General features: G+C 39.0%; 2 protein-coding genes across 5 annotated transcripts in view; both read left to right on the top strand.

The window, feature by feature from the left end:
- The window catches only part of kif21a (kinesin family member 21A), a 56,119-nt gene extending 53,242 nt beyond the window's left edge, over nucleotides 1–2,877 (top strand). For all 4 annotated transcript variants that reach the window (XM_039615096.1, XM_039615097.1, XM_031731852.2 and 1 more), the window contains one exon: nucleotides 127–2,877. In XM_039615096.1, the coding sequence (XP_039471030.1) occupies nucleotides 127–217 (91 nt within the window). In that variant the 3' untranslated portion in view covers nucleotides 218–2,877. The remainder of the gene's footprint in view (nucleotides 1–126) is intronic.
- Nucleotides 2,878–11,938: 9,061 nt separating this feature from the next.
- The window catches only part of LOC116314023 (copine-8-like), a 76,319-nt gene continuing 66,977 nt past the window's right edge, over nucleotides 11,939–21,280 (top strand). The window contains exon 1 of the mRNA XM_031731906.2: nucleotides 11,939–12,223. Coding sequence (XP_031587766.1) covers nucleotides 12,141–12,223 — 83 coding nt within the window. The 5' untranslated portion in view covers nucleotides 11,939–12,140. The remainder of the gene's footprint in view (nucleotides 12,224–21,280) is intronic.

The raw sequence follows: 21,280 nt of genomic DNA, 5'->3' as shown, positions 1-21,280 counted from the left end.
TACATATAGGTAATTTTATACGTAAATTCCAAGTAAAAAGTCTTCAAATCAGTGAAAATATAAAGACATTAAGAGGATATGGAATAGATTATGACTTTTGTGTGTGTGTGTCTTTGTGTCTTGCAGTGATCGGACTGTGAAGATCTGGCGTGCACGTGGTGGACTGGACGGCACCTTGGAAGTGGTTGACAGTGTAGACGAGGTTGCAAGTAACTGAACACGGTACCACTTGCCTGGTTTGACTCTAGAAGGACGTAAAGGCACTCCTGCCCTGCACTTTGACCCCTTAACTTTTCAAGCCTAAACGACACACCTTCCATATCATGTGACGTTCATGACTGAGCCGACAGGAAACGGTAGTAATCTCATCACAGTGGAAGCTAACACATTAGTTCTTTTCTTTGACTCTGTGTGCTTAGAGGGTCTTACTAATCAGGATTTAGTTAACTGTATTGTTAATGACTTCTATTTCTCTCTTCTTGCACTGTAGACGGTTTGTCATTATTGTCATCATTATAAGAACTTATATTCACAAGATACTATAGGATGTGGTGAACACACAGTAGACACTATCAGTGCAGCTCGGCTTACAAGCAGCGCAGTGCAACGATACAAGACATGCAACCCTGCCAAAAAAGGATGTGGTGTTTTGTACAGAGTACAGAAATACATGCGTGCGGCAGAGCTAATGGGTTGGTAGCTGGTCTTCACAACCCACTTCTCCACTTTGTTGAGATTGTTTCTCTGCACTTGAAACACAAGTGTTATTCCGTCACTCCTGTTTCCAAGAGCAAGAAAAGTGGCTGTGTGTGAGAAAGACAAATCACTCTACCCCTTAACATCCTACTCTTGCTTCTGTGCTCCCTTCAGTTTCTGCAGCAGCTTTAGATCAGTGACCAAAAATGTGTGACGTGTTGTTATTGCTGTCCTCAACTGCACTTGTAAACAGAACACACTTTACAGTAGCTAAAGTTTGACGTTTAGGGAAATAAGCTCACTTGCTTTCGACACTGCATGTCTTTTGACTGTGGGAGGAATCCAGAGTACCTGGATTCAAACCCAGGACCCTTCTGCTGAGAGGCAGGAGAAGGGTCCTGGGTTTTCAGGTACAACCCAGAGCTTGAATGGCAGTTTAGTGAAGGAGTCTTCAGTGTCAAGTCAAGAAGCATGATCATCATTACCCTTCAGTCATAAAAGGCGGCTGGGGTACTGTTGTCACCCTGCCAGAGTGCACCATGGACAAGATGACATAGGATTTCAAATTGATACCATAGCTGTAGCTACTAAAAATCTCAGATGAGTTGAAATCCAGAGTTTTTAAAAATCTTGTCATGAAAGAAGTTGCCAAGGATTTTGAAATTTATACAATAGGTGCATCTACTGGAAGCCTGTAGGGTAACTTTCTTCTGCATTCACTGGGTTGAGCGCTCCAAGAATTCATCTTCTGGGGGTCAGGCTGTACATCCTGAAGGGTCTGAGGAACAAGATCGAGTAGAAACGAACCAAACTTAAAGAATCTTTGCTCACCAACTCAACAACTCCATAGTCACAAGGTTTAAAACTTATAATGCTAACATTTTGACATAGTGGAGGCAGTGCATCACAGGTGTGCAAGTGGTCAGGAAAGGTTTTATAATAATGACAGCCATTTGAAGACCTATGAGGGGCAATTGAGCAAATGTAGTAAAAATCTTGAATTTATCTGGTAAGTGCTGCAGTGGTTAACACAGGCCCCTCACAGGAAGCAGGTCCTGGTGTGAATCTGGTAGCTGACTGAGGCCTCTGTGTCCCTGTTCCTCTGTGGATTGTTTCTGGTTTCTGCATCCTCCCACAGCTTAAAGACACGCACCATGAATGAAATTGGGATTCTAAATTTTCCAAAGGCAGAAATGTGAGAAAATTAGTTGATGAAGATTTTATCCGATGCAGTTTTTGTTTTTTAATGGGTGGAACTTTATCATAGGATCTCATATACCTTTAACCGCTGAGCACATGTAAAAAAAACAAAAATCAACACAATTAGTCTCTGAGATTCACTTAATCCTTCTTAAATGTGAGCAGGTTGAGCACCGATGAAAGTCTGCACTTGTTGTTTATGTTTCATTGTGTGTACCAATATATCTTCACTCTTCACACATGCTGATAACACTCACTAAACCTACACTGCTAAGTTGTGGTCTAATTCCCATGCTGCTAAGACACGTTCACCTTCTCAACCCTATAAGAGGGCTTCTTGTCGTGGGCTCCAGGTGAGGTCCACTCAGTACCGTAGTTGTGTATGTGTGTATATAAGTGTAATGGTATCTCTTTGTTGTTGAGAGGAGAGGCCTTCTGACGCAACCAGTGTTATTTTCCTGACTATTGACTCAACATCTGTCTCTCAGTTCTGATCTTTGTGGGGCCTTCCTGGAGGCACTCGTGGTCTCTGCAGTTTAACTGACCTGCCTGTCACGATTGTGTGCTGTCATTTATGAATGTTTGGTGAAACAGCAGCTGTAGGAATTATTCAACTACATATAAAATGTATGTAAACAATGTCTGTTTAAAACAAAAAACTAATCTGACTGAATGTTAGTTTTGTGGGACCACCGATCTGAACGTAGTCTCACACTAGAGCCCAGAGGACCGTGAATGGCACAAAGACTGACGAGTACATCAGTAATGCTTTGGACTGAGCTTTTCCTTCAGACAGGTGGCAGGTTACGTTTAGTGGCCTTTGGTTAGTTTCTTTTCTTTGTTCTGTTTGTTATGCCCTTCTTCTTCCATGTACCCATGGCGCGCCCCCTCCTGTTTTAGGAGTCGTTCCCCAATGGCTGACTCTGTAGCGATTCTAATGTCAGATGCCTGGTCAGAATAAATGCCATCTGTCAAAAACAACCATCTGTGTGTGATTTTCTTGGTTATGTATACTAATATATATATATATATTTTTTCCAATAATATATCTGTAGGCTAATTTATTCATGCAAACAAACTACCTCTAAATGTCTTTGGTTTTTACAAATAAGTTCGATGACTCAATTTTTATATTTTTATTTTTCTCCTGGACAAACTTAATTTTTCATCGTCTTAAAAAGTGGAATGCTAGCCTGCTTCATCGCTGTGTTCAGGCTATGAGCTGGCCTGTTGGAACGAGGGTACGATATGACATTTGGCTACAAGAGGGCAATAGTTCATAGCCAGTGATAAATTGGGGAGAAGAATAAAGGTTAGGATGCCATTGTTGCTAAATTTGCTTCATCCTCTGAGTAACAAATGACGTAGCAAACCAGAAGGAGTTGATCTGAGGTGGAAGACTATCTGAGATCTCTGCAGGTGTACACTGGTGTGCCCACGGTAGCCTAACAACCCTCCTTACCTGCAGACTGCTCCAGGAGGAAACAGAATTCATCATCTTATTGATTTGGCAGCACTTCACCTTAAGGGTCCCTTTATTTACTATTTATAGTCATTTCTTCCTCAGCTCCCTCGTACTCGACCTCCCTCTCTCCCTTTCCTTCACATAACACTCTTATTATTTACACTTTTATTTAGTTGTTAAGTGGTTTTAATCAGAAACTAAACCCGTGTTGTGGACTTTAAAGCCAACTTTAACAATCTTATTTGCAATACATTTTCTTTTTTGTGCATTTATTGCTGTTTTGCAGCTCTTACAAATGTTAATCTTTCCCCAAATCTTCAAGTTAGAGACACTTAAGGTTCCTCCTAAGATGATCTTTCCAAACTTTCTATAAATGTTGTTTTTTCTTTCTGCACACTGTACAGCTACAGAGCGGATGGCCGTCTGACTGCTTTCAGAAATTAAACTGGTGAAAACTGGGCACAAGATGGCAGTAGTGGGTAACACATGCAAGACTGAACAGTGACAGTCAATCTAAGAACTACAATGATCCTCTGCCTCCACAGATGCAGCCTACGAAACTCCGAGGCAGTTGTCTAATGTTCCACATTGTCCAACTTGGTCAAACCAGGTCCCTGTATATCCCTGTATGGTTTCAATTAAAACTGAACCTTTACACCATGTAGATGTAATTGTCCTCTTTAGTTTCAGTACACCTTCATCTTGTTTTACTGCATTTCAGCATTATAAATCCTTCATATTTTAGAGTTTTCATTTAATTCAGTACCACTGCTGAGATCATGACAAAAACAACCAGAGGGGGAAAACATCAGACAACAGATCATTTGACCGTAAATATAAGCAAACGGATGGAAGGTTTAGTTTAAAATCGGCCTCTGTACTTTATAAAAACTGAGGGCGTTTTTATAGGAGACTTCTTTAAAATACATTTTTTATTATACTGTTGCCTCTGAGGTGAGTCCTACATTTTCAGTGCACTAACAATGTACTAATAATTAACAATTTTCTCCTGCATATGCATTTTTATTATTACTACTACAACAGTAATTACTTGATTATCACTTGGAGCATTATTAATTTGATTATCTTTGTGTAGCAAGTAAGCTGCTCCTTCCTCGGGCAGATTTCAGTTTCTACCTGCAAATGTTTTACAGCAAACAGCTGTTTGGTGTGTTTACGCTTGTGTTGTTGTTGAATTAGGATTCAGAGAAAAACCTGAGCCTGTAGTAACAAGCAAGTACTGCTAATTAGTTTTTGCTCATTGCTGATGATAATTAAAAAAAAAAAAAGTGACAGTTTGTACAGATGAGTCTAATTTTAGACAAAGTGATAACAGACTTATTATGTAACTGAATGTTCGAAACTGCAGACATCTGTAAAACTCATTTTCTGCCAGATTTTTTTTTTTTAACTAATGACTGAAAATGGAAATTTATTATTTTAATAAGTGTTGATGTTAAATTAACAGTCCTGAAGAAGAGCTTATGACTGTGCTCTGCTCATCCCATCCTGTACCCTGTGGTCCCTGCAGTTTGTGTGTAAGCTTTGCACGGTCATGAACATCTTCAGTGACCTGTGGCTGGAATTTCATAATATTCCAGCTATAATTTCTAGTGCTCACTTTGAAATGCTTAGCCAGGAAAAATATACATGTACCGTTTTCTTTCTTCTTTTTTTTTTTTTTTGAAGTTCAGATATTAAGGTTTCATTCAAGGGGTTTAACAAGTATTGGGTTAACTAAACAAGGTGCAAATCACTGGTTACACTCAAGAACAGAAAGACCAGATTAAACATCTAAAAGAGTCTGTGCAGTTTTGGGGGAAACAGAAAAAAGTCTCTGATCAGATGAAAGAAATATTAACTTGTACCAAAATGCTGGGAAGAGGGAAGTATGGAGAAAAATGTGCGGACAATCCCTGTCAGTATAGCACAGTACTTGAGTGAGCTGGAGAAGACTTCTAGATGCTGACCGTAATGATCCCATTAGTGCGACACATCATTAATTGTGTATTCTGGGTTTATAGATTGTTTCATCCATTTGTCACAAGACCCTCTCAGCCGATCACAGAATGATTCTGTGATCTGAGGTAAGCTCACCACAGAATGATCAGACCTGAGTGTGTGTCGCATGGTGCGCACAGGTTGGCAGCCCACACTTTATCCTTCCACTTCAACCATTGACTGCTTCTTTCAGCTACAGTGGTGAGCTGTGTCATTACATCGGTTACACTGGTTGTATCCTTTTGTAAGGTAGGTGGTTGTTCCTTACGTAGATAAGTAGGAATTGTATCATCTAAAGCAAATGACAGCAAATTTGTTTAGTAGATGTTTAATTATAGGCTTTGCTATTGTCTAATGAACACTCAAATGTTTGCACATGACTGTGGAGGGGCCCGACGGTGGGAAGCACCGAGGTACCCGGGGAAATAACACTAAATAAAAACAAGAATTACTCACCTCCCAACAGCCTTTTACTCTTGTAACTGTAACATGATGATGAATAAATAATAGCTTCCGCTTCCACCACTATGAAAGTACAAATACACTCTGATACTACATAGATGAGGCTGTAGGACACTGGATAACATAACTGGAAAACCCTACATTTGGACTGTTTAAATAAAGGTGACTTAGCTAACATCAATCTGAACCAGCGCCTAATATATCAAATCATAACACATCTGCAGCACTGTCTGACAGGCAGCACCAATCAGCAAGCACCTGATGTGAATGTCAGAGCTGAGTGTGTGTGTGGCTGTAGCTGGGGTTAGGTGTCAAAGACTATCCTGTTTAACAAGGCAATCGCCAGCTACACGTATAGAGTATTAAATAATTCATCTGGATAAAAAACATCATCCATTGATGTTTTCTCTGGTGGGTAGCCCCTTTGAATCTCCATTTAGGAAAAGGACAAGGAGACCCCTGACTATTAGGGCGAGACTTTTGACAAACTTCTGCAAAATTTTTATGTCAATTTTTTTTAAACGACGACTCTAAACATTGTTTATGTCACTATCATGTCTGTTTGAATGTGTTGAGAGGGAATTAAAGAGTTTTCTAAGCATCCAAACAGAGCCATGTGGCATTACAAAGAGTGGGATGAGTAATTTCGATATCTGTCGTGTGGACAGCCATCAGTCTATCGGCACATAAGATGACATTTAACAATGCTATTGGCTGGTTTGTATCTGTTACATCACATCAAATGTTCAAGGAGTTATCTAAATAATGAATTATTTGTTTCTCTGGCAAAAAAAATTGGGAAATGAGAACTTATTAGTTGAACCATTAACCCTGAATTCTAAAATTATCCCTACTCATAACTTCATTTTACGGACAAGTGTTTGATTTTTAGGCTGTTTGAGAGTTTGGGCTGTGTGCTTGAGTTTAAAATAAAGTTCTGCAGGTTGAACAGAGGTGTGAGGAGGCTTGTGCAGCTACCGCAGCAAGACTCTGGCAAATTAAGAGAAAGGGAGAATGAAGAGACAGTAATTAGGGAGAAGCCAAGGCTTCTTCACACGCTGGTAATTTCAGCTCTATTTGTGGCACAAGGCACGAGTATAATGCAATTCTGTAGAACCAGATCCACTGACAACTTCAAGCAAAAAAAAAAATATCACAAAAAAACACTTGCAGCTTTAAGGATTCAAAGCAAAACTGTGTAATACAAGTAGTTTGATTAAGGTAAACAAGGAATCTCAGAACGCAACATTTTGCATTCCCGAAAGCTTCTCTGAAGCATTTAGATTCAAATTCAGTTCAGATTTTACGACCAATTTTAATTTCCAAAGACTTAATATAAAAAAATGGAGAACAAGATCTAAAATTAATTCAGAGGAGGTTCAAGAGATGATAAAAAAGTTCCCCAATAATAAAGCTCATTTGTCATGCAGCTACGGCGAGGAGTTTGAAATAGCACTCTCTAAATCACCATCCTCTTTTTTTAATTCAAACTTCACCACTTCATGGATCACACCCTTGGCGACTGTATAAAGCTGATATTGCACTCAAACTGAACAAAGGCTGATGATGAATTAGACCCTTCATTCTGCATGACCCCACATCATGGCTCCTGGAAACTGCCTAAAACAAGACTTCAGAGTCTTCAGCTAAGTTAGCACCTCTGCAGTTCTATCTTTTAACAGGAAGAAACATTCAGTAGAACTCGGCTCGGGAAGTGGAGGCAATCTGTCACGACCAGTCGAACTCTATGAGGTATACCGACAAGGCTTGGAAAGGGAAATTTCCTGATTTTAAAATAGAAAATAGCATAAATGATGAATAGGGGGAGATCACTGTTTGCAAATGGATGCGTGACTGAATAAAAATCCCGGAGAAAATGAACTGCAATGAGCTGAATCTACTGCTCACTTGATTTACGACCTCAATTAACACTTTTGCAATGAATTGATGGTCTCTATCACACGTCTTATTTAATACAGCATGATGATTGTTTTTATGTTGCTCCAGTTTAGAGGAAAATGGATGACAGGGCAGGGTGTGTGTGTTAGGGCGTGGCTTCGTTTGACTGACAGGTCACTACAACTACCATTAGTTTGTAGTGTCCTCAGTTTCATAGTCAGACCCAACGCTGATTCGTAACATTTGATTTCAAAACCCCAATATGGCAAAGAGCTGGTTTCAAGAGGGGCTCATCCATCCATCCATTAACAATGTTGGCTCTTTCTCTAGGTTGGCACTTTGTACAGAGCCAAAGCAGCTGTGCTTAAATGTTTAGAAATATTACAAATAGAAGGTATACACTGATCATTGCAAGACCTCATCCAGAACTCAGTGTACCTGTCAGCAAGTGCAATCTGCAAAAACAGTCATTAAATGTGCGAAGCTGAGACTTCGCACTTGATTAGGATTTTGAATGTTTATTCTATTCCTGGCTGGAAGCAGAATCAGCAGGTGCATCAATTGTTTGAGGCAAGGTGCTTCCAACACTCTCGATGCTTTACCTGGATAGAGTCTGGATAAGGGAGTCTGTGATGTAACCACAGGACAACAATCTAAGTATGACTAGCTCACAATTTAAAAAAAGGCAATTTCTCACTCAGTTATTTTTTAATGTCATGGACAATGGGTGTAAGATCATCTTTTGGTCGTGTATATGTTCTACAAAATGTCAGGTACTGGCTGCAGATGGAGATGAGCAGGCTGTAGAGCAGGGGTCCCCAATCCCAGTCCACGAGGGCCGGTGTCCCTGCAGGTTTTAGATCTCACACTGGATCAACACACCTGAATCACATGATTAGTTCATTACCTGGCCTCTGGAGAATTTCAAGACATGTTGAGAAGGTAATTTATCCATTCAAATCAGCTGTGATAGATCAAGGACACATCTAAAACCTGCAGGGACACCGGCCCTCGTGGACTGGGATTGGGGACCCCTGCTGTAGAGCAACTAGAGATAACTCGGGCCAGATAATTAGAAAGATTTTGGAAGCCACATTCACTTCTTTCACACAAATGTGACACAGGTGAAAAACTAACATGCAGAGAGATTGGGATTTAGCTGATACTGAAAACATTAAAGGCAGAATGAAGCCTGTTATATCTCATCTAGGAGCGGTAATGGATGATTCCCATTGTGCAATTACAGCGACTTTAGTTTATTCTGTCTCACCTAGACCTGTCAGTTCATATGAAAAAAGTTGCTCATACTGGATCATATGAAGGTTGGGTTTTCTCTGTATTGTTGTAGGTTATTTACCTTACAATATATAGCACCTTGAGACAACCATTGAGATTTGGTGCTATATAAATAAAGTTAAATTAGTTAAAACAGCTGTTTTTTTTTTTCATTGCAAAAAAGACCAATAAACAAAGTTTACCCCCAAAATAAATCAATAAAGTACTAAAGGAGAATGCAATAACTTATAATAAAGATGATAACCCTACACAGTCAGAGCTGCAAGGAGAGAAAAACTTTTGTGATTAAGTTTAAAATTATCACTCGGGGTGTATGGGATAGTTTGTACAAATTTCAACCCGGCAGAGTAAATAAATGGTTATTTTAGGCTTTAAGAAATATAACTCTGAGGGAAAACGTTTTTTTAAAAAAATGACAGTTACAAAAACTGTCATTACAAGAACAGTTACAAACTCCCCCACAGCAGGAACACCAGTGACTGGTTGAATGCAAATGCATACACAGGAAAGCAGGCGAAAGTTAGCAAAAAGCAAGCCCTTTATTGAGCTGATGAGCAAACTAGCAATAGGCAAAATACAAATCCAGCAAGAAACAAGCACAAAACTAACTAAACTAGACAAACCCTTGACAAACACTTGAGAACCAAGACAGGGGAACTGAGCAGTTCACTCATGAATAGAGAGAAAAGGGAACTTAGACTTGACACAACGGACACTAGACCAGGGACTATGGCAATAAAACAGGAAACACAACATAAGACTGTGACTAGGACATGCTGACTTGACACAGGGATCAAAGATACACGGAGACAAAACAGATCAGAGATTCGGGGTCTGACTGTGGGAAACAAAGGAATCGCAAAACTAAATATTACAAAACCCAGAAGTAAAAACAGAATATAAATGGGGCTACAAGGGACATAATAAATATGTATACAAGACAGAGGTAGCCACTCTGACATCAGCATTGGTGAAGACCAGCTGTGTAAGTGTGAGCACTCATTGTAGCCTAAAAGCAATGAGGCTGTGTTCCCTATTTGGTGTAAATGCGTCATAAAGGACCGTCACAATATTTTGACTTCAGGCAAATTAAATAAATTAGCAGTAACTAAAACTGTGCTCACTTATTTTTGATATTATCATAAATGCATCATGGACAGAATACTGACACTTGACAATTTTCATATATCATGGTTTTTGTGAACACACAATTATCATAATACTCTTACACTTAGACAAATGAAACACCAACCATCAATAGTAGTTTAAAGAATATTGCAGTGTTAATTATTTCCCTTTTGGATTTTGTTACAGTACAACATATTTTATTGTGTGCAAAAAAATGTCTAAATGTCTAATGAGACCATATACAGTATGCGGGCTTATGAGTCCCGGCCTCATTATCAGTGACCTGCGTTGTTAGCCTATAGCGGCGCATTTACGTACACCTAACTGCACTAGAGTCGTGGAATATTAGTATAAGGAATATAAGTATAAGCATTTTACTGATTAAAGCCTACTTAGGGGAGCTGTAACATCTGTGTTAGAGAGATTCCGACCCAATCCAAACTCCTGGCTCTTTATTTGGGGAAATTAAAAGGTGTTTAAACGGCTGCATGAACTTTCTGTCTGCTTCTTCAGACTAATTGGAGCTGACATATATGCCCATTTTTAGCTCCAAGGTTCATGCTGGGCTGGTTAATTGAGTTTGTTGTGCTCAGGTGGTTTTAGTCATCCGGCTTTCAGTATGCCACCTTTTAACACTGCCCAATCACAGTCTACTAAGCCTTTCTTTAATTTGACTGTTGTTGAAGGTAGCAGCTCACTCCACGTGGCCATAGATTAGAGGATGTTGTACAACTTAAAGGTAAAAAGAAAAATAACCCAGGCATGGCCTGATTATTCCATAATTACTCGTTTCTTTATGTCTGGCTGATGCCTGCTGTGAGCATTTCAAAGTTTGAATAAGTTATTGCAGTATTTAAGTCACATTTCTTTCCATTACTTTTTAATCCAACTCAAACCCTGACATTTTCTCCCACCCATGGGGATAAATCACTTTTGTAGTCTTATGAATAATCCTTAATAATTCAGTGGGAATGCTGCCAATTTAAATGTTTTCTTTTCTTTTTTGCCATTTTTTAGAATTCATTAGTCCCTAAATATAAATCTGGAAAACTGAATTTTGCATGATTTTGTATTGGTCAAATGATTACTTGAGTATCTAACAGTAACTCATACAGGCATTACCAAACAAAAAATTGTCAGGCTACTGCTGAGGTAAGAGATGTCTAACTGGTGTAGCTCACGCCCTCTTTGTCCACTCGTACAGAACTTAGCTTCCATTAAACTCCTATATGCCTCAAAGTAAATTAGGCTTGTTACCATGGACCAAAAACTGAACAGGTCTGGCCCTCTGAGAGCTGGATTTCTTTCCCTGTGCTGTCCACACACAAACACAAACAAGCCTCCACCTATAACCCAAATTTGCCATAACCAGCCAGCCTGAACTAACTTGACATCAGTGATTGGTTATCTTTTATAGAATCTGATGGCTGCCTCTCTGTGACCCATTTTTTTGTTATTCTGAGGAAGATGCACACATTGAGGCTATGCTGTGCTGAAGTCCTGACTGTCTTGGGTGTAACTGATTTTATTTAACATGTTTTATCGATTTCAGACCTTTAAAGATGATAGTTTCCTGAGTACTGCAATTTCAAACCAAAACAGAGCTTTACACATAACCCTGGACTCACCTCTAAATAGAAACTATCCTTCTATCTATGGTCCTCACAAATAGCTGTGGACTCCCGCTTTGTGTGTATGCCTTTCTGTGTGTGTGGGGTGTGTTTGTATATGTGTGTCTTCCCGCCCCTTCACACTGTCCTCTCTCCTCCGGAGCACAGAGGCGCACAGAGACCCGACTGTGGCACGCTGCAGGTCTGCGTCCGTGTGCTTTTCTCTCTCTCGCTCTCTGGTGTTTGGCTCTTCCAGGAAGCAAACGGCTCACTGAGCATCCATTGCGAGGTTTTCCCCCCTTCTATTTCTTTTACACCGCTTTTTCACATGCCGCCGTTAAAGCGCTGGGGGTAGGGGACGCACTGTGACCGACCAAGCAGCGATGAATATGGCGTTTATTGGGGACGCGGACCCCTTCACCGCTTCGATACCTGCCACCAAAGTTGAACTGACGGTCTCGTGTAGGTGAGTGCAGATCACTTTTGCTTCACTGCGGTGAGATGTACAAAACACGCACAATAAATATTCATTTTACTGTGATATCTGCCCGGGACTTCCGTGCAGGCTGCATAGTGGGGAGTAAACCCAGCACAAACTCGCCTTGCGCTCATTTAAAAAATGTGATATGATTACACAGTGCCGTGTGGAGTCATGCCACTTTTCTCTTTATACGAGAGCAGTGGCGGGTGAACGTTTATATATTGGATTTGCGCAGGAAGGCAAAGGGCGCACGGCTACATTTTCTTGCGCGTCTGTTCCCAGTAGTTTTCCTGTGGATGAGCGCCGGATGGAGGTCAGAGTTGACATGTCTTTACACTGCTGTCACGTTTCCGAGCTCCGGTGTAGCTGCCACACGCAGAGCTGCAGGAATTTATGTTTGCGCCGAGGCAAAGTGACCACTTCAGCACGTCATCATCCTTAAGAGATATTTATTTAATGTGGGAATTTCCTGCAGGGAGGACGGGTGGAGGATGCTGGAGCAGGCTGTTTGATTCGCACTGTGGCAGTTTTACTACAGTGGACGCATCCAGTCAGCTTTTAAAAAGACACCGACCATTTTCAGGCTGCTGTTTCTTACATGGGAGGATTTGCTGCTTGTAATGATATGAAATATTCTATATCTGTCATTCTATCCATCCAGTCATTTCTCCTCTCGATGCATCACCCGGGGTCTCTCAGCAGGCCGGTCAGGACTGTTGAGCAGATTAGGATTAATTTTAGATTTAATAAAATGTTAAAGTTGGGAAAGTAAGGTGTCATCATGGGTTTTGAACTCTTGGATTTAAAAAAAAAAAAAAAAAAAAAGCCAAGAAAAGCAGCATGTCCTCTTTAATGACAAAACTTATTTATTGAAATATTAACCAGTGAGTCATTTTATGTTGATAGAATTGAATGTTTAGTGAACTACAAAGATCTACAGTGCAGTGTGCTATTGCAGTGGATGGTAAAGCCCACTGTGTAAAGTGTCCAATCAAAACAAAGCTTATGATTCACACATCACAGAATCTTTAAAATGGAGCAGAATGTGATGGAAGGTTTACATAATAAAACAATCTGCATAAGCAATCGTTTAAGCCTTCTTTGAAGCATGAATGAAAAGAATCAAGGTTTCACCTTCTCAACGCGATCAGTGCTGAATTGAAGCTGATTTTTTTAATTTCTTTTTGTTATGATCAAAGGTTCATTTAGTAACTTTTCAGGTGTGTGGGGGGGAAAAAAGGTGCATCCATTTTCTTTTCTTCAGTTTGTCGCCTGAATGTGTAAAATCAGTAACGTGTTTTGACACAATCTGGGATTTTTAGTTATCCTGGTTTGTTTGCCCCTAAACTGAAGAGGCAGTCACACCCTAAACAACTTTTCAATATCATAATGCTGTATAAGTATATGATAAGTGACAAGGAATTCAGGGGATATCATAAAACATTTTATTTGATTTAGTCAGTCGTTCAGGTCTGAGATTATGTAGTCTTTAAATCTTTATTTCACTGCAAAACTTAAGTCTTGTAAACCTCATTTGAGACTTTTAATGAACAGAAGAACAAAGACTTTATTATCATTTACATTTCCACTGACCTAAAATCTGCCAGCTGTTTATGTAGATGGAGCTTCTGTTGCTGTTTTAGTTCTAAGATAAAAGCTTGGCACAGCAAGTCAGCTTGGTAATGAACTTCATGATTTTGACATCTGAACTTGTGAAGATATTTTGTGTTTGTTCAAAATGAGGAAGAGCCACCATCTGGAAAAAATGATTATGTATGTGTTTGTTTGTTTGTTTGTTTTTTAAGGGGAAAAATGGCATCATAAAAGAAAGGCTCCCGCAAATTATGACTCATCTCTGTATTCTTATAAAAAGCTCTTTTTATTCATGCAAACATAATTTATGTGCTTTGCCTTATGCATATTCCTGACCGTGAAAAGGAACGAGCAGTTATAGAGAATGGCATGGATGGAAAATGGACAAACTGCAGTGACATTTCTTTAATGCTTGTAAAGGCACTTTGAGTCACAGAGGCATTAAGTAATGCATTGTTTCTCTCAGCTCTCACTTGAAAGCATCTCGATCTTTGTTCAGCTTGTGGAGCCAAGTGATAGACAAAATACACAAGTCACCTTTGACAAAGCTGAGTAAAGCTTCCGGGGAGCCAGTCGTGTATAGTGTTGGGATGTACAAGCTTTGCAGTTCACAACCAGCACAAAAAAAATTATCCTGATAAAAAAGCTGTGCAATGGTGACGCATTAAACTGCACCACCTTTGGTTCGGGGCACTAACAACACTTGCAGTTTGATGTAGGCATTTGCTGTTATGTTTTTCCTAATTGCAAAATTTAACCACTGTCTCATAGGAGCGTTAAATGAATTTTTAGGACTGACGACCAAAATCAAAGAGAGATTCAGTTTTACTGTCGTATGTGGCAAAGAAAAGAGCCAAGTCCTGCATTGCAGGGTTACTTCACTGCTTTACTGTTGTACACCAAACTGGCAGTCCTGGCGTTTTTTCACCAAAGTTTGACATACTACATCATTTTGACATAGTTGTAGCTTGGTTATCATGCATGTTGATTTAAAAACGGGGAAAAAAACCTACAGAGACAGATTCCTTGGATGAAAGCACAAGTTTTATGTCTGGTTCTCTGAGCAGCTGCCTTATATTGGACTGTGGCAGAAATCAAGAACAGAACACCTATCTGAATCAGATTATAGCTTAATATTGTTTTACTGTTTTTGTTTGTTTTTTGGTTAAGTGGATATTGGTTGTTAAATGCATCTTTTGTGTGAAAATCTAGTCCAATAATTCACTGTACTAGTTCATTTTTTTTGACAGAACAAACATGCTTTAGCTTTTTTATCTGCCCGAGGTGAAACCATTAATAGCCACACCAAAACAAAATTTACCAGTCCTCAGCTTGTGGAGAGTGTGATTTTCCCACTTTTGTGTTGACGAAGCCACTGAAGCATTCAGCCCAGATAGAGTCCGTCGCTGAGTGAAAGCTCCCTCACTCAATAAATCCAAACCGTCTCCGGACCCGTCACATGTGCAGTGAAGCAGCAGAAGTGACAGATTGATTAACTCAAGACAAATATGGTGTGTTAGTGAGAAGAAAACCCCCGCACAGCCATTTGCCTGAGTTTCCTCACTCATGATCACAAGGCCTTGATGACACAAACACAAGTCAGTGGAGTTTAGCTCTGTGCGTGGACAGTAGACAGTGAGCGTGGCGAGTCTGTAGAGCTGCACAGGCAAATGAACTTTGCAGACAGTTGGGCGTTTGGGAAGTGTTTGTACGGAATGATGTTGGTGTTCGCGTCAGCTTGGCTGTCTTGTGATCTGAGTGGTCCACAGCGGAGAGATAGCCATGACCTTTGGGCACAAAAGGTAGGAAGTGTATCCCTTTGAAGAATTGACGTGCTCTGGTGTAGCTGTATTGAAGCCGGACGCCGACCTGCTGGGAGGCTGGTCGATGTGTCACAGCTGATGTTGCACTTTCCACGAGGAAGGTGAAGAAAGAGACAGAAAGAGTTAGTGGAGCAGGGAAGGAAACTATAGCGTGCAGGTTTCTTAGATTTCTTTTGTTTTAGTTCTAAATACAAATGGCTAAACAAAAAATAACTAGGTTTCTCTGGCTTTTATGAGAATTGAAATAGCGTTGTTTTTTTTCTCCAGTGGATTAAATGTCATTTGGAAGCACAGTTCAAGATTACTCAGCGCCTGATAAAAGTCTGATAAAAGTGCAAAGTTAATTTAAGCCAGCAATCATCTGATTGGCTGCCCCTCGCAAACAGGTTTGAAATAGCAGGAAGGTGGAGCTTCTCTGCTTACAGCAAGAGCTCTGTGTCTGAAATGACCATATTAGGAATTTCCAGTGTCACCGACATCATAAAGAGGCAACAATAGAACAAAATGTGTGAAACAGTTTGAAACTTAAACTTTTGGCTTACAGGGATTTCTTGTATGCTGAATCCATTATTTCAAATGTTGTATTTAATATCAACATCCACCATAGTAACAGTATTTTTATGACAGAAAACAGAGAAAAGTAAAGTAGGTCCCCTTTAAAGCCTCTGTGTATGCTTTAAAAAAAAAAAAGCAATTTCTGGTACTGGTACTGAAAATAACAGTAGCTTTCACTGCCACTCTCACCCCAGGAGCCTGAGAAGAATGATGTGAAAGCAAAGAACACGCTGCGCTATTTTTCTTCAGTACCACTGTCTCATTTTCCACATACATAAACATGTAATCACACCAACATTTTACACATTGAGGCTTTAAAGCTAGATAATGACTCCTTCACCGGAAGGCTCAGAATGGTACAGTCTCTGAAGATAAATTGTGGTTGGTGCTCTCGCTGTGGAGTCTGCAGAGATCTCCAACTGGTGCTGTGTTCTGCCAACAATTTAAACTCCTCTGTAATTACAAGAAAAAAAGCATGGCTGTGGTGAGGCTCATTTAGTAAACTAAAAGATGACACGTTTATTTGTCTGGAAACAGCGGAGCTTGATCTTTGTGTAGCACAGCTGATTGGGGCTGGTTAAAGAAATTAGACGAGGATAAATTAAAATCATTTGGTCCAGTAGAAATAAAGCTGATTGGTTTGACTGCGAATTGCCTGTTAACCAGGTGTGGCTAATGATTAGAGCTAACATACAACATGCTGAAGTATTATTTAGACATTTTGAGATATTAAAACATTTCAATTACATAAGATAAAAAAATGTATAATCTGACCTTGACATACACAAAATGGAAAAGGACAATTTATATTGTAACAATATACCATCTTTCAACGTGACAGGAAAATAAAATACTGCCAAAAAGGTACATGGTAGCCACAAAGTACAAAATAGCAGTCACATTGCTGCTGAAGATCAACAGGGGCTTCAGCTGCCTGCTAGGATATGAATGTTCTGTGGTTGTCACAAACTGGGAAAAGCTACCAGAGAAAAGAGAAGCGCTGGTCTTCCTTGTTTAGTTGTGCATTATAGTGTTTATTTACCCAGGAAATATCATCATATTGCACACAGAATCTCATAGAACAAGATATCTAAATGTCAGTGGTGTGACTACACTGTATTCTACTTTGTATAATCACCATTTATTTTACTTAACAATGAAAAGTTGCATAAAATTATATCTTGCCCATTTCAAATAACATCAGATCAAATGGAATGTGTTTACTATACAGTAATTATAATTTTCAAAGTCCAAAAAAACTGATTCAAATACAGGCTAAAAAAGAAGTAGAAAGATCAATATGTTTTTTGTTTTTTTACTTTTTTGTATAACCAATAAAGCTTTTTCCGTTATAAAAGAACTGCACACAGTAGCAGGATCTCCAACTCTCACAGGTTATTCGCACGTTGTTTCACAATCTAATCACTGGGCTAAAATGATTAAAAACAACAAAGAAAGTGTTGTCATGAGGGGGAGTATTTTCAGAGCAGCAAAGCTCTTTGTGGCTGTGCACACTCTTACTGTATAATGAGGTGTTAAAATTCCTCCTGTTACAGTTTATGTAATTGATCATGTTTTGTACTTTTTGTTTCAGTACCCGTTATTGCATACATTTCAACTACTGTTGTTTCCTCTTAATTGCCGCTTAGATCCACTGATTGCTAGTTAGCTCTAAAGAATTACTATTAAATCTCTAGCTCAAATAAAACTCTAATGAAGCTAAATGAAATGAAATCCGGCTAAGCTAATGTCATGTTTCCCCTCTGCTTCACTTCATCCTGCCTTACCTTGTTTCTTTGCTCCGTTCCACCTAAATTGTGAAGGATTTAGGGAGCAAAGAGCACAAAGCCAACAGATCAAGTTGGTCTCAGGTGGCGAGTCCTAACTGCAGGAAGGGTCATGCTGAGTGGCTGCATTAATGAGTTTTTTGAAGCAGTCATTTGGTCTAATGAAGGCACCAGACAGCTGTCGGCTCTCAGAGGTAACCAGGTAAAGCTGGTTACCTCTGAGAGCCGACATGCCTCCATCACATTACTAACCACCACCCCCCCACCTTTGTTCCTCTGCTTTCATCTTTTCCACAGCCACTTTCCTGCATCTGCGTGATTGCTGTGGACAGATTTGAAGACATCATGTTGATTAGTGTCCAGTATTTGATGCCTTTCTACTGAGCGCAATAGAGGATTTTTATGCAGATTTATGCAGTAATCTAAGTTCTAAGAAGCATTACTTCCAGACTGTAAATATTAAATACATTATATAGTATTTATTAGTAAAATCCATTAAAAGTCCTCTTCAGATAATATACAGATATGCACCTGTATCTACATGGGCTGTGTTGTTAAAGTGCATGTATGACTGTCTCTTTGTTCTTAGATGATAAAAAGATTATAGCAATGACGAAGAGGATGACCAGATCGATGATCACAGACCAAATAAGACAAAAAACTAAAGATGTGGCGATTAACTGGCCAGGGACTGGAATTGTTGGATTTTCAGCATTCCCTGATGGCTCTATGACCGATTGGCCAACCTCACATATGTCTAATTACTTGGACCCTTTCATGTTTGTATGACATGCAGTCGCACAAACGCTTATCGCCAAAAGCTAACATGTGGTTATCATGGGAGTTCCTCATTGTAAGTGAAGACACGGCATTTGCAGGAGAGCCATCACAAAAACTTTATAATAACAAACCTAATCAGACACTTATGTCGCCCTCGCCCTGCTGAACAGGGCTAATAAATGCAAACAGACTAAAGCTAAAGCTGTCCAGAACTCAGAGCCAGCCGCAAGATGAGAGTTTGGGTATGAAAAAGATCAAAAAGCTTATATGAGGAAACATTGTGGAGAAAAAGGTCGATGTCGTGTTATCTGGGGAAGCAATAAAAGCAATGGAAAATCATGTTAGTAACACTGAAATTTGTTTTGTTATATAAGCACGAGCCTGTTTTAGTTAAAAATATCGAGTAAAGGTGAGCAGCAAGTCATTTTCATTTAATTATTTCTATTTGTAATTATTTCTAGCAGAGCAGTTTATTTTCAGAGAAAGAAAACTGTAAAGTTTCATTTCTTTTATTATGAAAACGCAATTTTGCATTATAGAAAAGTTTATTTTTGCTTGTATATTCTGTCAATTATAGTTTCTCGGAAGAAAATTGGTGTTGGCAGGTCACACTTAGGAAAAAAATAAAGAATCGGATAAAAAAACTGTGATCAGTGTAGTTGCATATATCAGTTATTTATCAATTATTGTATTTATTTTATTTTTGTCAAAAAGTCTATCAAAAAACCTGAAAAGGTTTCAGTTTACTGTGAAACAGGAAAACAGAAAATCATTCCTCACAGTGGCATCCTCAGCTGGGTCTGAATGTTTTGGCATTTTTGCTTAAAAATTAACTATAATCCTTAAAATGATTGCACATTAATATTCTGTTGATTGTCTCAATGGTTATTCAACAAATTGGCGGAGCTCTTGACAAAAACGAATACTCTTTCTCGACCGGTCTTAGAAACAAGTGTTGCTAAGTGCACCGACTGACCCGATTCAGCCTCTTGAATACAGATTCTTTGGCAGATCCATCATAAGCCATTATCAAAAATATATGGGCTAAAAATAGAATATAATGTAGCATGTGTGTAATGTAATTATGCAAATGACATTTAGAGGTTCTGGTGCAGCCTATAAAAAATGTCAGTACAATTAACATATAACCTCAGATTAATGTTTAGCTCCTGATTAAACTGCTGGAATCTTTGGGCTTTAAAAACACAAAAACAAAAGTACAAATCGTACCTGAGAGGACATAAAACCTGACATTTCACAGCAGATTCACAAGAAACTGAAGGCATAAATCTTTGTAGTACCTGCCACATAGGTTCTGACCTTCACTTGAAGGAAATTTACCAGGACTTTGATCAAAAATGTAACCATCTTTTTAAAGTAGGGTGCTGTCATGGCAGCAGCTATTCTATTATCTCTTGTCATAAATGACAAGGGAACCAATTCAAATGCATAGTTCAGCTTACAAAGGTCCATAGCAGGAATGTACATGTATTGGATTGAGGTAGCAACATTCCTGCATTATTACTGGACTGAAGCTGGTTTGAAGCAACCTCATTGGAGATATAAATGCCGCCTTCTAATTGCATTAAAAAGACTGTTATCTTTGACCCCCCCCAAAAATCAGTTTCTCACCATTAGAGAAACTGTACTTTCACTAAAAGACATTAATAAGAGCATTGACCATGTTCTTCAGCCTCATAAGTCATAGGTTAATTGTATCTTCCATCTATCATCTATAACACTCTTGTTTAATACTGGATCAATTCGAACCATGTCATTGTTTTTGAAGAGAGAGAAAATAGTTTGTTTGAAAAGTCTGGGTCCATATTAAACTCCATGTTTTCCTTACCCACCTGTCTAGCCTGACATTCTGCCTACACTGAAGCTCTATAAAAATTTCACCTTTCATTTTGCTCCTTCTATGATCCACCACAGTCAAGTGTAGCTATGGCCCATAGGTTGTGCAAACAAACTCTGGGATCCTTCAGGATGATCATTATAGAGGATTTATCATTCGTAGCAAGCAAAATAGGCTTTGCTTGCTTTATAATAGCCATTAAAAATCTCCTTCTGTAACAAGAGGAGCTTAAAGTGAAAGTTTTGGGAGACTTACTAATCTTTAGTTTGTAAAAAGCTTTCTCTTTAGTGGTAGCTCAACATTTAAAATATTAGTAATGAAGCACACAACAAAGGAATTTTCTACAAGAAGAATTTACTTCATTTATTACCATATTACTATATAATAACTATGATAATCTCTTGTTTACTTTAAATATGTTCATTGTTCATAAAGTATGTTCACCTGAGGGGAATTTTCCTCTTATATGATTTAACATCTTTAGACAATTAATGCCAAAAGATGCAGAAAAAGAAGAGGATGGATGGAACTGTGTAGTTTACATAAATATTTAAACTGTAACAATGCAACACCATAGTTACAATTTTACATTTTACATCATTTCTTTAACACCTATTATTGTAATTATGTTATAAAACTAACACAG

This window comes from Oreochromis aureus, linkage group 7 (assembly GCF_013358895.1).
Source record: "Oreochromis aureus strain Israel breed Guangdong linkage group 7, ZZ_aureus, whole genome shotgun sequence".
Classification (NCBI taxonomy): Eukaryota; Metazoa; Chordata; class Actinopteri; order Cichliformes; family Cichlidae; genus Oreochromis; species Oreochromis aureus.
The sequence above is the reverse complement of the archived record's forward strand: the minus strand, read 5'-3'. Positions and strand labels throughout refer to the sequence as shown.